Source organism: Pituophis catenifer, unplaced genomic scaffold (assembly GCF_029215685.1).
Source record: "Pituophis catenifer annectens isolate HBS135680 unplaced genomic scaffold, rPitCat1.0.hap2 SCAF_4, whole genome shotgun sequence".
NCBI classification, from domain to species: Eukaryota; Metazoa; Chordata; class Lepidosauria; order Squamata; family Colubridae; genus Pituophis; species Pituophis catenifer.
Genome location: NW_027256884.1, coordinates 40,916,078 through 40,934,682, shown reverse-complemented (window position 1 = coordinate 40,934,682; position 18,605 = coordinate 40,916,078). Strand labels below are relative to the sequence as shown.

General features: G+C 35.9%; 1 protein-coding gene across 1 annotated transcript; it reads right to left on the bottom strand.

Moving 5' to 3' along the window:
* Positions 1-1,025: 1,025 nt before the first annotated feature.
* Positions 1,026-18,081, bottom strand: LOC139317047 (interleukin-5 receptor subunit alpha-like). Its single transcript, XM_070943959.1, has 9 exons — positions 17,997-18,081; positions 15,928-16,069; positions 15,661-15,833; positions 15,034-15,158; positions 13,410-13,436; positions 11,794-11,920; positions 3,185-3,278; positions 2,175-2,250; positions 1,026-1,106 (listed from the first exon to the last, which is right to left on the bottom strand). Exons 1-9 carry the CDS (start codon positions 18,079-18,081, stop codon positions 1,026-1,028), a joined length of 930 nt encoding a protein of 309 aa, XP_070800060.1.
* Between the last annotated feature and the right edge of the window lie 524 nt (positions 18,082-18,605).

Below are 18,605 nucleotides of genomic sequence, written 5' to 3'. Positions count from 1 at the left end.
TTAAAGCATACAAAAATATGAGTTTTGAGGTAGTGCTGTGGATGCCTTCACAAAATGCTTAGCATGAGCTTCTGACTCAGAACTGTAGAGATATTGCCACTTTAAAAACAACCCCTTTTTTGTGAAACATCTATTCATAATAGAATGTTGCTATTTTAAACACATACATGAATGCTGTTGTATAAGTTGAAAATTTTAGGAACCAAAATACACACACACACAAGCAAGCAACCAAAATATTGGTACCATGAAAAATGTGCCACCCTTGGATAAGTCGACTAGTACACAAATTGTATTTATTGAAGTATGAAAATGGACAAGTTGAAAAAAATGAGAGCTTATCCATGAATGGATTTATCCGTGAGTATATATGGTACCTTCCCTTAATGATTTATCTGTCCAAAATATTAACAATTTATTTGTGCAAATTCTCCCACATTCAAGCATCCACAGGGAAAATTAAAAAAAAAACAAAAAAAAACAAGTTGGCTCCCTTTGCACAGATAAATCTAGCCAGACCTGGGCATTTTATGGCTCCCAGGCTACATCCAGCTCTTTGGCTGCCCTTGACTTTTATTTTGAAAGTGACTTTTTAAGTTCAATTTATATATGTGTGTGTCTGTGCATGCTTATGTACCTTCACATCAGGGGTAGGTTCTACTTATCTTTACTACCCATTTGCAATGGGAGCGCACATGCGTGTGCTTCTGCGCATATACAGATTGTCAGTTATGACATCCAGGTGGGTGGGCGGAGCCTCCTGCCGCTTTTACTACCGGTTCTAAAGAACCGGACAGAACCGGGAGCAACCCATCACATCCCTCTTCATTCTGCTCTCCACAACAGTCCCAGTTTCTCATATGACACCTTGGAAAAATCAATTGCTTTAGCTCTTGCTTGACAGCTTCTAATAGCAAATTGTTATCTTAAATCCCACTGTTTGAAAGAAACAAATAAGCCACGCACACACACACAGGTTTTCTTCTACTATTTTATTAGGGTAGGGCATTGTAGTGGACAATGCCTCATACTTTTGGGGAGTCGGCAGTCATTTCTTCAACCACTGTTACTGATTCACCTGCTATTGGTACTGGAGCCACCCACTTCTAAGAAAAGAAAAGAAAAGAAAAGAAAAGAAAAGAAAAGAAAAGAAAAGAAAAGAAAAGAAAAGAAAAGAAAAGAGAAAAGAAAAGAAAAGAGAAAAGAAAAGAAAAGAGAAAAGAAAAGAAAAGAAAAGAAAAGAAGAAAAGAAAAAAAGAAAAGAAAAGAAAAGAAAAAAGAAAAGAAAAGAAAAGAAAAGAGAAAAGAAAAGAAAAGAAAAGAAAAGAAAAGAAGAAAAGAAAAAAAGAAAAGAAAAGAAAAGAAAAAAGAAAAGAAAAGAAAAGAGAAAAGAAAAGAAAAGAAAAGAAAAGAAAAGAAAAGAAAAGAAAAGAAAAGAAAAGAAAAGAAAAAAAGAAAAGAAAAGAAAAGAAAAGAAAAGAAAAAAAGAAAAGAAAAGATCCTTGCATTAATTCCTAACGGTCATGATTGTTTAATTTTCATTTCTACATCACAGCTCATTGCAAATACACATAACAAAACCCTTATTTTTCACTGCATATAAATTAGTCTTTCAACAGAGAACCAAGATGGTGAAGTGGTGGTGAAGCTTTGGATTGGCACAGTGGAGGCTCAGGTTCTAGTCCACCATCAGTCATGAAAACATAATTTGGCTAGTCACTGCTAGCACAACATATCTCATAGTACAGATGTTGTATCTGTGCCCCCCCCCCTTTGAAGTTTTTGTCATTTGCCAAAACCCTGGGAGATTGAGGACAAAACACTCCTCTCAGGGAGAGGAATTCCATGGCCTTGGGCTATACAGGAAAACTCCTCTCCTGTGTACTAGATAACTGAGTTTCTGGAACTAATATATCTTCAAAATAACGTTTCTGTTAAGCCAGATTCATAATGGAAAAGGTCATTCTTCTTAGATTTTGGTCCTTAGATTTGGTCCTGAGTCTGCTAAAAGTTCATAGCTAAAAGTACATGCCTATTCTTAATTTAGATTGACACAAATAAAAGAATGACAGAACCAATTATTAAGCAGCATTAAAATTATAAAGTAGGTATGAAAGAGTTATTCATGTATACATAAAATACTTTATAGATTATTTAGCATATTTTGAACCCACCTCCTCATTCTTCTCATGTTGCCACATAACTTTTGGTCCGGGAACTGGATCAGTAAGTTTTTCCCATATGTGGTTCCTGTACAAAGAAAAATTTGGAGCATTATTCCAGATTCTTTTCTTGAAATAACTTGTTATAGGTGCCTGAAAATGTGCAACACAATTGACACAACATACTTTTAAAATATAAGACTAGTAATTCTGTGTGTTTAATTCTGTCAATCCTACAGGGTCTGAGAGCAGAACAAAAAACTCAAGAAAAACCAGTAAGTACATCGAGCCATCTTTTACAAAACTAGATGCAAAAATAAGCATAGGATTTAGATAGATTCTGCCCCATAAAGTACAAAAAGCATTCTTTTGAACCTTTATTAACCCAATTGCACCAAAAGAAAAAACAAACAAAAAAGAGGCAGTATATTAATTTAAAAAAGGTATCTGAGGACAACAGCCAAGAGGAATTCTTACAGCGGGAAATTGGAAGCCAAAGTCATTCTGAGAAAAAAAGGAACAAGATGAGAAGAAAAAGTAGAGAGAAATCAATGAAATAAAAATAAATAAAAAGACAAAGATTAAATATCTGTTACAAAAACAGGCCTAAAGCAGAAGATAGGTTTTTGTTAGAGTTATATCCATAGCAATCAGCAAAATGTACTTTGCCATTTTTTAAAGATACTTATTGGTTTTGTTCTGCTCTTCTTAGAAGTAAATTTAACCTAATAATTGTATGACAATGCTTGTATTCAACCTATTTTTATCATTATATTATATAAACAAGTTTTCTTTATTACAGAAAGATACAAACCTAGTAAAGTTTGCATGGGTAAAAACATCTATTCTTTACACCTTTCTCAATATTTGCCTCTTGTCTAGTTGAATGTTATGCTTAAAAAGTGCTAATTTGCACTTGAATTTTTTTAAGAACTAAATTTATCAACTGCTAGGACAAAAAGATGTTAAAGTGAAAACTCTTTTCTGTGTCTGCATAACAATGAAAAATAATTAAAATTTACCTTTTACAAATCAAGATCAAAAGTACAATTATTACTATGGTTCCAAGTGCAACAAGGACTAAAGGCAGTGTAGGGAATCTATCAGGATCAGTACCTGAAACAATAGTAGGCTTTAGTAGTCTTATACCGATTTATTTAAAGAGAGATTCAGACCCACATGATTATATAGAGCAATGAAGAAGCAGCCTTCAGAGCTCTTTTTTTGGTGGGAAAAAATAGAAAAAGCCAAAAGATACCCTTGACCCTCTATCTGTGATGGTGAACCTATGGCACACATACCAGAGGTGTCACCAGAGCCTTCTCTGTGGGCACACATGCCAGCCATCTTGTTTTTGGGTTTCCAGCACTCCGGCGTGTGAAGACCAGCTGGCCGGCATGCATGCGCGTGCCAGAAACTCAAAGACCAGGTGGCCGGCACGTACATGTGCACCGGCCAGCTGGTCTTTGGGTTTCCAGCACTCCAGCGCGCATGTACATTCGGTTTAGGCAGTCAGTGCCGAAGAGGTTCACCATAACTGCCCTATTAAATATGGATATTTAATGAAATAATTTTTAATATAGCTGTATATAAATATAATATTATCGGTAGCAGGAAAATAAAACAAATTGAACAAATACTATTTGTACATTTCTATTTAGGAAATAATGTACATATTGGCTGCTACTTCTTTGTAGAAGTGCAAAATTAGGTGCTCATCTAAGAAAGACAAGTGAACCCTAAACAGAATTACAAATGTGTTCATTTTCATGTTTTCAGACAACTTGTATCAGGTATTTTATAGGAAATTTCTCATTAAAATGATCCTGCAGTGGAGAAAATAAATTTAGCCCTTCAAATCTGCTGTGAACTTGAAATGGCAGCAGATTTTGGAGAAGGGAATGCTTCAAACTTTGCTTTGAAACTGCCTTTAGCAAGTAATATAGATTGGGTTTTCTCCCTCCATTTTTAGCAGTCCAATCACCTTGTCTCAAACGCAAAGCGTCATTAAAACTCGAGAGAAAAATTTATAATCCAAAAGGTGAATGTTAAATTTAGAGCTTCCTTATAGCTAATCACTGGCTTCAGAATGGCAGATATGACCAAGTGATCAAAATCCAGTTTTTGTGTGTGCATTAAATAGAAATACAATGGCTAATTCAGGAATTTGGGGAGTTGGAAGTCCACAAGTCATAAAGGGGCCATAGTTCATCACCCCTGGCTAGTCGGTGACTATCAATGTGGATGTCATTTTGGATCTAAGAAAATTACACAACAAATCTTGTTGTTGTTCTGCTACCATCAAAGAATATAAAAAGTATTTTTTAAAATGAATCTTTGACTCTCGTATCCATTATCTGAGGACCCAGATTGTTGGGGGCAATATGCTATTTAGTATACTGTCTTTGGTGTAAGCCGCCCAGAGTCCTCGGAGAGTGGGCAGCATAGAAATAATAATAATAATAATAATAATAATAATAATAATAATAATAATAATAATAATAATAATCCCCTCCGAGGAGCTCTACCTGGTCGTGGTGGAGGGGCTTGCGTACTCTAGTGATCCTAAGGGCTATGCTGAACAGGTGCAACCATATCAGACAGACCTTAGGTGAAGGGCCAGACAAAATCTGCTCCACAACCCATTCAAATATGGTGAATACAGAAAAAATGAAATTTATGCCGGCTGAACCGTCGCCCGGATTAACAAGGGTTCCGTTGGATGCTATGGCTCCTGGGCATTCTACGCAAAATGAGTTACAGGGCTCAACTCCCTCTGCTAGGCAACCAGGGCATGGAGCTGACAAGCTACTGGAAGAAAAACCCAAAAAGCGAAAAATCTGGACCAGGGAAGAAAACACCTCTATTATGAAAGCTTACTATCAGTCTGAACCAGCAAAACATGGATTTCAAAAAAGAATGTATCAGATTTGGAAGATGAACCATACGGACTGTGACACCAGTGAACAAAGGTTAATGGACCAACGACGTGTAATCCTAAACCACAAATTTTTCACTACAGAAGAATTAATAGCAATAGAAGAGAAAGCAATTAATGGTCTGAGTACAACAACAAAGAGGAGTAACATCAAGAATGATTTCCAGACTCAAAAGCAAATTGAGGAAGAAAGGGAAGAAGAGGATACTGAAATGGATGAAGATAAAGAACAAGGAAGCACTAAAGAACAAACACCAACAGATAGTGCTCAATTAGCTGGAAAAATAAAGCACGAAATGGAAGATGATGAAAGAACACGTTTGCCAAAGCTGAACCAAGTGAACCGGAAAGAATTGAGAAATGTACTAAAAAAGGTCAATGAGGCTGTGCAAACTATTTGAACCACTACATTAGCCGAAACTAACCAACTGATGTATGCAGCAGCTGTCATAACCACCAAAGAACTGGGGTTGAAAATACAAAAGAACCAAAGAGGCAAGAAGGGGAAGCCTAAGTGGAAAATTCAGTTAGAATTGAAGATCAAAAAAGTACGTGGAGATTTGAGCAACTTGAAGAACCTAAGGCAAGGTCAGCTAAAGAACAAGCAGGTCAAAAGCAGCCTGGAAGCAAGATACGATCTAAGGAATAAGGAGATTGCAATAGTAATTGAAGAGCTGAAGCAGAGGGTTGTTGCCATCGCTGAAAAGATTAAAAGGTATGAAAACTGAGTAACTCAGTTCAAGGAAAACTCACAGTTCAGAGCAAATCAGCACCAGTTTTATAAGAATTTAGAAAATGGAAATGGAGTAACAACAAATGAAGAGCCTGATAAAGAGAAAGCTCTGAAATTCTGGAAGAATTTGTGGGAAAACAACAAGATGCACAACAGAAATGCAAAATGGATCAAACAGGTTGAGGACTCTATTAAAATGCATAAAATGGAAGACGTGAAAATAACAAAAGCAATGGTGCAAAGACAGTCAAGAAAAGTGAAGAACTGGAGTGCACCTGGACCAGATGAGCTGCATGGCTTCTGGTTAAAGGCACTTACAAGTCTGCACAAAAGATTGGCAACCCAGATGAACCAGATCCTAAAAACACCTGAAAATGATGGATGGATGACAACTGGAAGGACATTTTTGATCCAAAAAGATAAAGAAAAAGGAAAGGACCCTGGAAACTATAGGCCAATCACCTGCTTGCCAACAACATACAAGCTTCTTACTGGTATCATTGCAAACCAAATCTATGGATACCTGGAAAGAAATAACTTGCTTCCTGTAGAACAGAAAGGATGCTGCAAAAACTCAAGAGGAACAAAGGATCAATTGCTGATCGACAAGCTAATCCTAAAGAACTCAAAGAAAAGACGAACCAACCTGTTCATGGCTTGGATAGACCATAAGAAAGCATTTGATTCAGTTCCCCATAGCTGGATCAAGAAATGCCTGGAAATATTAGGCATCAGCAGCAACATACAAAAATTCATGGAATCTTCAATGAACCTCTGGAAAACAAAACTTATGGCTAATGAAGAAGAACTGGGTGAAGTTGAAATTAAATGAGGCATTTTCCAGGGCGATTCCCTTTCACCCCTACTTTTTATACTCTCAATGCTACCACTGACAATCATTTTGAAGAAGATGAACTGTGGATACGAACTTGCAAAGAAAGGACTGAAAATCTCGCACTTGATGTACATGGATGATTTGAAGCTGTTTGGTAAAACAAAAGCTGAACTGAATTTATTAATTGAAAACACAAAAGAATTCAGCCAAGACATCGGTATGCAGTTTGGAATTGACAAATGTGCAACAATAGCAACCAAAGCAGGCAAGATCATAGAAGAGGATGGAATAGAACTAGAGAATGAAGAAATGATAAAGGCAGTAAAATCAGAAGAAGGCTACAAGTACTTGGGGATTTTAGAAGCCTCTGACTTAATGCATAATAAAGTCAAGGAATTAACTTCAGCCAAGTACATTCGACGAATTCGTAAGATATTAATGTCCAAATTGAGTGGAGGAAACATCATAAAAGCCATAAATACCTGGGCTATACCTGTGATTAGATACTCTGCAGGAATAATTGACTGGACCCAGATGGAGTTAGACAATTTGGACAGAAAAACAAGGAAGCTTATGACAATGAATCATGCCTTGCACCCTAAAAGTGATGTTGACCGATTATATTTACCAAGAGCAGAGGGTGGTCGAGGACTCCTACAAGTAAAGCAGACTGTGGAAGAAGAAAAATGCAGCTTGAATGGTTACATACAGAAAAGTGAAGAACCAATGATTAAGGAAGTAAATAAAGGAGGCCTTTTAAAGACAACTAAAACAAAAGCAGAATATAAAAAAGAAGTAATTGAGCAGCGAGCTGAAAATTGGAAACACAAAGCTCTGCATGGCCAATACTTGAAAAGTATTGAAGGCAAAGCTGACCAGAAACTAACTTGGAACTGGTTAAGATCAGGAGTACTGAAAAAAGAAACTGAAAGCTTTATTTTGGCAGCTCAAGAACAAGCCCTAGCCACAAACTGTATGAAGGCAAAAATTCAACATGTTACCACCAACAGCAAATGCCGTCTCTGCAATGAAAAAGAAGAGACAGTTGACCACCTGATCAGTGGGTGCAGCAAAATTTCACAAACTGACTACCTACAACGCCATGACCGTGTTGCTAAAATCATTCACTGGAAATTGTGCCAGAAGTTTGGATTTGAGTACAGCAAAAACCACTGGGAACATCAGGTTGAGAAAGTTTTAGAGAATGAGAAACTCAAGATCTTGTGGGACTTTAGGATTCAGACTGACAGGCACTTGGTCCACAACACACCTGACATAACAATAGTTGAAAAGAAAAAAGTATGGTTCATTGACATTGCAATACCTGGTGATGCACGAATTGAAGATAAGCAGCAAGAAAAAATCACAAAATACCGGGACTTACAAATTGAAGTTGAGCGACTGTGGAAAAAGAAATCGTGTGTTGTCCCGATTGTAATTGGAGCCCTTGGAGCAATACCCAAAGGGCTACCCCGCTATTTAGAAATTCTAAATTTGCCGGACTTGAACATTTTGACTCTACAAAAAACCACCTTACTCGGAACAGCTTACATCCTCCGACGATACCTTAACAGTTCCTAGGTCTTTGGTTAGGACTCGAGCTGCTGAGCTATTAACCAGCCTCAAAGGCTGTGAATCTCACTAAAGATTAACCAATAAATAATAATAATAATAATAATAATAATAATAATAATAATAATAATAATAATAATAATAATAATAATAATAATAATAATATCTTCAGAATAAAGTTGATACAGAATTAGGAATATTTATGGAGGGAGGAAGAGTAATTTGATTTGATTGTGATAATTTGTATTTAAAAATAAAATTATGTTTATTGTTTACTATGATGGGTTACAGCAAATACCTCTTTAGCATTACAAGTGGTTATCATATCAATGAATAAAAAAATATTACATTGCAAACAAATGTCAGAAACAAATGGAATATCATGTTTTTCATACTTTTTTGTCATTTTTGATGTATATATATCAGTGGTGAAATGTAAAATTTGTTACTACCAGTTCTGTGGGCATGGCGTGGTGGTGGTGGTGGGTAATATGACTGAGTGGGCTTGGCCAACTTTTTTTTTTTACTTTTAAAATCATTTTTTCTACAACTTCTTCAGCTGAAGAGGTTGTAAAAAAATGCTTTTAAAAGCCTCTGATGATCCCAGCTGAGTTGTCTGATCGGCAGAAGCTTTTTTTTTAAAGCCTCTGATGATCCCAGCTGACTTGCCTGATGGCAGAAGCATTTTTTTTTAAAGCCTCTGATGATCCCAGCTGACTTGCCTGATCGGCAGAGGCTTTTTTTCCTTTTAAAAACATTTTTTCTATAACCTCTTCAGCCGAAGAGGTTGTAGAAGAAATGCTTTTAAAAGCCTCTGACGATCCCAGCTGAGCCACGCGATCATCAGAAGCTTTTTTTTTTTACTTGAAAAAGCATTTTTTCGGCCAAAGAGGTTGTAGAAAAAATGCTTTAAAAATAAAAAGCCTCTGATGATTGCGCAGCTCAGCTGGGCAATGCGGGGGAGAGGTGCACAGGGATTTTTGCTACCGGTTCTCCGAACCACCTACCTCCATCGCTACTGGATTGGGCGATCCGGTCCGAACCGGGAGTGTTTCACCCCTGATATATATGTATATTCTTGTAATCTATAAAGGTATCCAAACCCATGTTACATTGGTAATTAGATTTATGCAGTGGTTCTGTGCCCATGGCTTGGTGGGCATGGTGTGGCTGGGTGGGTGTGGCTTAGTTGGCATGGCAGGGGAAGGATACTGCAAATCCCCATTCCCACCCCACTCCAGGGAAAGGATACCAGGGGTGGGTTCTAAATTTTTTAATACCAATTCTGTGGGTGTGGCTTATTTTGTGGGCATGGCTTGATGGTCATGTGACAATTCTTTAGGATTTAGCAGAGGTACTGGTCTATCAGGCTTTTAACTGCTTGCAGAACTGTACCAGTCTACTCATTTGTTTTTGCAGGCACTGGTCTACTCATTTGTTTTTGCAGGCACTGGTCTACCCATTTATTTTTGCAGGCACCGGTCTACCCATTTGTTTTTGCAGGCACTGGTCTACCCATTTATTATTTTTATCATATCGTCACCACTACCGGCTCTGCGGAACCGGGAGGAACCCACCACTGAAGGATACTGAAAAATCCCCATTCCCACCCCACTCTGGGACCAGCCAGAAGAGGTATTTGCCGGTTCTCCAAACGACTCAAAATTTCTCTACTGGTTCTCCAAACTACTCAAAATTTCCGCTTCCAGAACCTGTCAGAACCTACTGGATTTCACCCCTGGATTTATGTCTATAGACATATCTCATTTCATTTTTAAAGTTAATTTAAAATTTTTCAAGTTAGGTGTCCAGATTTTATTACACCATGTTTCAAATGATAAAACTTCTAAATCTTTATCAGAATCTGCCAATCACTATTTTAACTATATAATATATCTATATATATTTGGTGCCTTTGAGTCAATCTTAACTCCAGGGAACTACCTGAACACATTCCTGCAGGTTCCTTGACAAGATTTTGGAAGTCATTTGCTGTTACAATTTTTTGGTTCCTAGCCAGGTGCCTTAACCAGTTTACCAATTTGGGTCTCTATAAGGTAAAGGTAAAGGTTCCCCTCTAACATATGTGCTAGTCATTCCCGACTCTAAGGGGCAGTGCTTATCTCAGTTTCAAAGCCAAAGAGCCAGTACTGTCCGAAGACATCTCTGTGGTCATGTGGCCAACATGACTAAATGCCAAAGGCGCATGGAACGCTGTTACCTTCCCAGCAAAGGTGGTCCCTATTTTTCTATTTGCATTTTTATGTGCTTTTGAACTGCTAGGTTGGCAGAAGCTGGGACAAGTAACGGGAGCTCACCCAGTTATGCGGCACTAGGGATTTGAACCGCTGAACTGCTGACTTTTCGATCGACAAGCTCAGTGTCTTAGCCACTGAGCCACCGCGTCCCTTGTTGGGTCTCTATACATGCTGATAATAAGAGTGTAAGAATAGTTCCAACATGTTACAGTGGTACATTCAAGAAATAAACTTAACCATGCTAATTGTGCATTTATGACAATCTTTGGTTTTGTGATGTCACTGGCTCTTAAAAATATATTGCTTTACAATTATCTTGCCAGGGCAGATTCTATAGGTACCATTCACCTATTCTTGCTCCAACATTTTGGTGAAAATTATTTCACAGGTGTGCCAGTTTTACTATGAATGAGCATCTATGAAATATCTGTTATGAATTAATTTCAAATTAAGCCCTCCCAATGGTTTATGCCAGTATGGATTTATTTGTTGCCAGTTCTATTCAAATATCAGTATCAGGAGCAAATAACCAGGAGGGTTTGTTAGGTTCAAAGCGATAGTCATTGACAACTAACGTTCAGTGCTAAATTGACACTAGATAAGGGTCAACAGAAGTCATGGGGGAATGGACTTGCTTCTCTTGTGGCAACACAGGGACCACAAACTGATTATGTATTTTAGTCTGCCTTCCAGCTGTGCCTTCTTTTCTCTTACAACCACATTCTGTGACCCAGTTAAAATATAATGATCTGGATCTAAATTTAATAAACTATTATACATTTTAGTTATCATATAGTTTTTTGAGTCTCTCAAATCAAGTATTAATGTTCACATTCCATTAATAATTTGTGCATTTTAACATCTTAGTAAAAACAATGATTGCTACCAAATGACCCATGGTAGTCGAATAGGTTGTTATCATGCTCTATTTTTTTTTTTACTTTAAATTGGAATTTTATTCACATAAACAAATTTAAACTGTAATAACTTATTTATTACAAATCTTCAATATAGTAGCAGAAAGGGGGGTTATGTTTAGAGAATTTAGATTTATTATCTCTAAGATTGTTTGTGTTCAAAGCAGAACTCACAGTCTTGAGTCTCTAAAAACTTTGAGTTAAGTCCCATAATTTTTTTAAAACTTGCTACCAAAGTATCTTGGGAAATTACCTAAATATATAAATATTATCTTATTTTTCAGTGATCATTTTGATATTAGGACGCTATTAACCATCAGCTGATTATTAGAATGTTAGCATCAAGAAGGAAAAATAATTAAAGAAAAAATAAATTACCAAACTCAATAGGTTCACTCCATTCTCCATTCATTTTTTTTGAAATTGGACACGTAATGTGTCCAACTGTGCGAATTCTCAAGATATATTTTGCAGGCTTTGGGAAATTGTATGTTTTTCCTTGTACCTGAAAGCAAAATATTTATCTACTGGTACTTAAATTTTTGCTTGATGAAATAACAATGCTCAGTATAAAAATACAATTTATCTTGAATCAATCACATTATATCGCTAAATGTCTGTGCAGATTCTCAGTCATCCAGGTCATAGTTATCCCAAATATACTTTTCAAGAGGCAACTGGTCTTTCTGGTTTTTCACTGAAGATGTTTCATTTCTCATCCAAGAAGCTTCTTCAGCTCTTCATTTTTTTTCAGATACTTTTAATTTACTCTACAGATTTGCTCTATAGGAATTTGATGCTAACCACAATGGTATTCTAGTACCTTTGTGAGAAGCAAAATGTCTTCAAAGAAAAACCAGAAAGGCCAGTTGCCTCTTGAAAAGCACGTCTGGGACAATCACATTATAGTTATTATTTTGCTTATTAATGGAAAGAAATATTGTAAAAACTATTTTTTTTTTAATTTCAAACCTTGCTTCCATCCCTTGTGACTATGAAATGTTTTTTTTTAAAATTGAATTACGCAAAGAAAACAAGCTGTTCTTTTACTTCTGCTATTGAATTTTGGAATATGAGGTTAAAAAGTTGATATTACAATAAAAAAATTAATAATTGCCCTATTTTTGCCCTTTATGCAAGAAAAGATGAGGGAATAGCATTATTACTTTGATTTATCAGAGTCGTTCTGAACTCTGATAAGTGCTATGATCTAAGATGAGTGCTTTCTGGAGAATTTGTTAAAAATTATCACAATTCCCACTGGGACCAAATGCAAGGGTTTTCTGTTTTGTTCCCAATAGATTGGACAAAAAGTAAATTCAGTATTCATCTCTAAAAACAATCAATAAACCAATAATTAAAGTGTAGATTTAGAATATCTTCCATCTTCCAAGTTTAAACTGCAATTTTTCCTAATTTAACAGCACACATTCATACAGTATATTCCCAAAAATGCCATACAAACAAGGCATTTTACTGCTGTGCCTGTGGAGAACAATTTTTTTTTTTTTTAACTGAGGGTAGAAGACTCTAGATTATTTCCAAAATTTAGAAGTCTGACACCTAAGGGGCTTGATGGTTACTTTTTATACTGTATATGATTTTCTTGGATTAAACTTGGTTTGTTCTGTATGAAGAGCATAATACCTGCTTTTCTATATGAAGAAAATAACTGATCTTGAACTATATATCATCCTGACCACCTAATTTTAAGGCCTGTATGTCCACTTCTCCCTTCCTTAGCAGCAGTTTCCAATGGAATTTCTTGTGGTGTGATCTTTTATATTAGTGTTAGTCTTTTTATTTATAAAAAAATCTTTCTGATGAAAAATGAAATTCTGCCCAACTCGCAATTTTGTTTCTGTATCTCTTCATATTTAGAGTTCCAGGAAAATTTTCAACAGTATTTTCCATATTGGATCAAATCTGAATAGCAAATCTAGACAGAATGAGATGATGAAACAAATGGCAATTTATTAGATGACGACACTTACAGTCATGGCTGTATTCCTGCGTTCATCCTTGAAAATAAAGGGGAAAAATAATATAGTTACTAGTATTGATAATTTTGTCCTTTTCTAAACTGGAATACATTTCCCACAGTCAGTTGTTTATAATAATTATAATAATGGTCAAACAGTGTAGTGAGAAGAACGTGTTGGGAAGGAAGAGTATTTATTTACTTTCCCTTTACACACTTTTATTTATGTTATATTACAGGCAACATTTCTTTGGAGACATTCCTACATTTAATTTCTGAACCAATTATCATCTCTTCCTGCAGCCCATCTGGTGCTATGCTTGCTGAATAAATTACTGTATTTTTCGGACTATAAGACGTACCCGACTATAAGACGCACCTAAACTTAGAAGAGGAAAGCAACAACAAAAAAAAGTTTTTGGCCTCCACGTGCCCCATTTTTGGCCCTTTTTCCGACCCTTTTCCAGCCCATTTTCGAGGGTTTTTTTGGCCCATTTTCCGAAAAAATGGGCCAAAAAAAGCCTCAAGAATGGGCCGAAAAAAGGCCCCAAAATGGGGTGTGCAGAGGCAAAAAAATGGCTGGGGGTGGGCGGGGCTTCAGCAATATTCGGTCTTTAAGATGCATAGACATTTTCACCCCCTTTTGGGAGACAAAAAAGTACATCTTATAGTCCGAAAAATACGGTATGTCCTCATTTCTTACAAATAATGTACAGATAATCTTTGACTTACAACAGTTCATTTAGTTATCATTCAAAATTGCAGCACCACTGAAAAAAGTGACTTCTGACTACTTTTAACATTTATGACCATTACAGTATCCCCATGGTCACATGATCAAAATGCAACCAACTCATATGGTGGTTGAAGTGTTCCAGGCTCATGTAATAACCTTTTGCAACCTTCTGCCAAGCAAAATCAATGAATCAACCCAAATAAAAGAGATACACTCTGACAGAGTTTCTATGCATCCATAGAAAACTCTTCAACACACAAAACGTTTCCATCAGAACCACACATTGTGAAGCATTGCTTCCAATTGCTTTGCATAGCCTAGCTGGCAATCAATGTAGTTCTAGTACAAGCCTCCTTGTACTAATTAGTACAAGAGAGTGATTAATATTCCCAACTTACCTTGGCAATAGATTTAGTCTATTGTATAGCTGAGAGTGCCTGGTGGGTAGAAAAGCCCACCTATTGCCTAGGGCTGTGGTTCTCAACCTTTTCTTCACCATGGACCCCCTTTAAATACCTTTTGTGGCCAAGGACTATGGCCATAGACTCCCCCAAGACTTAACTAAAGATTTAAATATAACATTTCTTCAAGCCTTCCTGGACTCCCTGTGACAACATCAGGGACCCCCAAGGATCCGCCGACCACAGGTTGAGAACCACTGGCCTAGGTTATTTGGGACAATAAGAGTCCCTTCATCCAAGTATTTCTGGGATTTTTACCCTGTCTTATTCCTGTACAAGTATGTATGAAACCATGAAATAGCACTCCTATATTCTTTAAATCAATGACAACCTGGCAATCTTTTCAACATTTGAAATATTTATTTTCCTATAGATATCATTTTCAAGTCCAAAAATTTACATTAGGCTGGAAAGTAAATTTTTGACTTGTTGGTTCTTACCTTTATTTGGAACTCAAAGCATTCACTTCCAACTTTACGAGAGTTTGGAGGAGGTTCCCACTGGACTTTATAATATAATGGTGATCTATAATCCACAGTAATATTTTGGGGAGGTCGAAACTGTTCTGGAATGAAATAACCAACATTATAAGTAACAGTTGAAGACCTAGGAAATCATATACATATGGACAAATATAAGCAATGAAATACTTGAAGAAAAGAGATCAACAAAATGAGTACAATTTCTTTAGCTCAAATTTGGTAGATATATTTGGTTTTCTTTTTTCTTTTTTAGTTCTTTCAGCCTCTAGATCATGGGTGTCATACTCGCGGCCTCAAGTTACCATCACTTGACATATCACGATGTTTTTTTCCCTTCACGGAACTGGGGTGGGCATGGCCTACACATGATGCATCCGGTCCATGGGCTGCCAGTTTGACACCCCTGCTCTAGATCAATTTTGTTCTTCTCACTTATTGTAAATCAAAAGATGAATTACCACATATGTTTTCTTCATAAAAAGATGCAAGACTATTTTTTAAAAATGAAATGTTAGACCTTTACAAAAGGAAAGAAACATGCTTCTATTATTATTAATTGTAAACAGATTCTCCCTTTTTTCTCACCTTTGTCATAAATTCGGAAATCATCAACATATGACTGAATCGGAGATTCTATGCTTGATCCATTTACTGTAATATTCACGCGATATGGACTTGCTATCACATCAGGGAAGTAGCAACCAATGTGTCTTCCAAGCGTGTTACTTATGTAATGTGGACACTCATTATCTCTAGCCCTGTTTATACCAAAATGATTTTATTTAAAAGCCAATCAAACACAATATATTTTCAAAAAGATTTTTTTTAGTTTATTAAATGAAAATGCATTACTTGTGATATGCTAAGTACATAAAATACTGGGTGTCTGGAGGAACATTTTTGCCAGCATTCCAAGTACAATTCATAGTAGGATTCTTAAATGTGTATGAGCGAACAACACAGTCAAAGTTTTCAACAGAGGTTCCATTCATACCTAGAAATAGGTAAAAATTGAGAAGTTAAATATTCAAGGCAATGTGTTATTTATATAAGGATCAATATAAGCTTTCAGTGAACTCCATAAAAAATCTGTCATTTTTTTATTTGTCTCTTTCTTGATTGATTGAAGCTGAAATTTCAAAACTATGCAATATTATGATTTCTTACAAATATTTTATGCTATCTGATCATATGATTCAGGGTAATAGGATATCTCCATTTTGATGATTTTTTAAAGAAAGAATGGGAGTAATTAGAACAAGAAAATCAACTTGATATCAAACACATTCTATTCCTAGGCAACTTTTGTCAAGACTTTATCCATCTTCTGGGCAATGACTAAGTCATGGCAGAAATTATGCCATGTCAATAAGCCAACAATTGAGTTATATATATTTAAACAGTAAACAACAATGCATGGGGTCTAGTTTATGTGAAGAAATCCTGGAATTAAGGATATTGCAAGAGATAGCAAATGCATGCAAAGATAGTTCCCAAAAGACGGGATGCAATTTAGGTGGGTACTCCCTTGAGCAGGTTAAGATCTTTAAATATCTAGGGATAGTTTTCAAGCTTCAGGAAGTAGATATGCCCACCTGGATTAGGTATCCTACAATGCACAGAGACTTGCAACAACTATTCAAACTTTTTTCCCCTAGAGGAGCTCTATTTATCTGCAATTATGTTGTTTGCTGTTAAAGCCCAAACACAACTGTTATACAGAGCCCAATTAAGGCTATATAACAGAATGATAAACTTAGAAAGAATTCAAACCAATTGTTTAGGAAAAAGCTTAAATCACAGTGGTTTTACGGGAAGCAGGAGTCGGTAAAGTTGAACCCAGTCTCTGAATCTTTACCCACTGGCTAAAAGCTTTACCTACTGACTGCCCCAGGAACCGTTGATACAGTTCTACAGTTCTATAATTATTGAGTCTGTCATTTGTATTTCTATAACTGTCTGGTTTAATACAGCAACCAAAGAGGACAGCTACAGACTTCAATAGATAGTTAGGACTGCAGAAAAAACAATTTCAACCAGGCTGCCTTCCATTGAGAACTTGTATACTGCACAGGTCAGAAAGAGGGCTGAGAAAATATCTATAGACCCCTCACATCCTGGACATAAACTGTTTCAACTTCTCCCCTCAGGAGAATTGTATCTCATAACAATTGAATACAAAAACAGTTTCTTCCTCTCATGCCACCACTCTGCTGAACACCTAATGATCACAGTACTATTTTATGTCAAAAGATATTTACTCAGACAGTATGGCAGTATTACTACTGTATTATCCTTCTCATCTTTTCTATTACCTTATCCTATGGGTATTTTATGATTATATTACTTTGTTGTTTGTATGTACATTGTGAGCTTATGCACCAGAGACAAATTCTTCGTATGTCCAATCACACTTGGCCAATAAAATATTCTATTCTGTTCTGTTCTAAAACTACATCAGAGTTCTAGTGAATTGATCCATCTAATATTGGCAGACAACTTCAAACCTTGAGAAATAGCTATTTAAAAGAAACTGGGACAATACAACTTTTTCACGGATGCCATCTTAACTTTAGGGCCAGATCTGTTCTACTAACTAAAATTTGTACATATATAAGGGGAGGAAAATCAACAGCTTTTTCACCCAGGTGGATCCTACATGTGAAATGTTAAATTTATTTGATCAAATTTTCCAATTTTTTTGTACACTATTTTTTTCTTTTTTGTTGTTGGTAGTGTTGAATGTTTGCTTTTATTTTGTTTTGTTCATTTTTCTGTTTTATATTTTACTTTTTATGATAAAACAATAAATAATATTTTTTTTTAAAAAAGAAAAATGGTTAGCAGTTCTGTGCCCTCTTTTTTAGAATAAAATTGCAATGTAAAATAACTTGAAAATCATTTTGAAGGAACATATTTACCTTTCTCCTTTGGAAAAGCGACATGTAATGTAGCACAGAACACAATGAGCCAGCTCATGTGACTAAATCCCAGAATGGTTACCATTTTAGTTTCTGTAGATGCAGGAAAGAATTCTAGAATGGAAGAAATTAGCTGTTTATTTGTAAAAAGTTTCAAAGTCTATGCATTGTTTAATTACTTTGTTAAATATTGCCTAAAACATACAATGTTTTAATCAGTCCAAATGGAGATTTCTATGGTGGACAACAGATCATAATACTTTTCAGGGCATTAGATAATGAAACATAGTTTTAATTATACCAGCAGCTCAAAAATTATATGACCCCACTATTTTATAATGTGACAAAATGTGATGTAACTACTTCCAAATGATTTGTTTTCTCAAAAAAGAACAAAATAAAGCTTTGTTAATAGCTGACTTCAAGAAATGCTTTTTTTTTTATTTCTGGACTTTTAATGTTGCATGCCTTTAAAAAAAATAAAATGGGGAGAAAGAAGGAATTGGAAAAGGTTATCAAGAGATTGAATTCAGCAATAGAAGCTGACCCGCAATATTTTGTGTTTACATACAAAGCTTCCAGTTTGATTAAAAGTCTGTTATCCTATTT

Coding starts and splice junctions, on each gene's coding strand:
- LOC139317047 (XM_070943959.1), bottom strand. CDS start 18,081: ATGGTAACCATTCTGGGATTTAGTCACATGAGCTGGCTCATTGTGTTC. Junction 15,834..15,927: donor ATGTACTTAGCATATCACAA/GTAATGCATTTT, acceptor TGGTATAAACAG/GGCTAGAGATAATGAGTGTC. Junction 13,437..15,033: donor GCTTTGAGTTCCAAATAAAG/GTAAGAACCAAC, acceptor TTTATTTTCAAG/GATGAACGCAGGAATACAGC.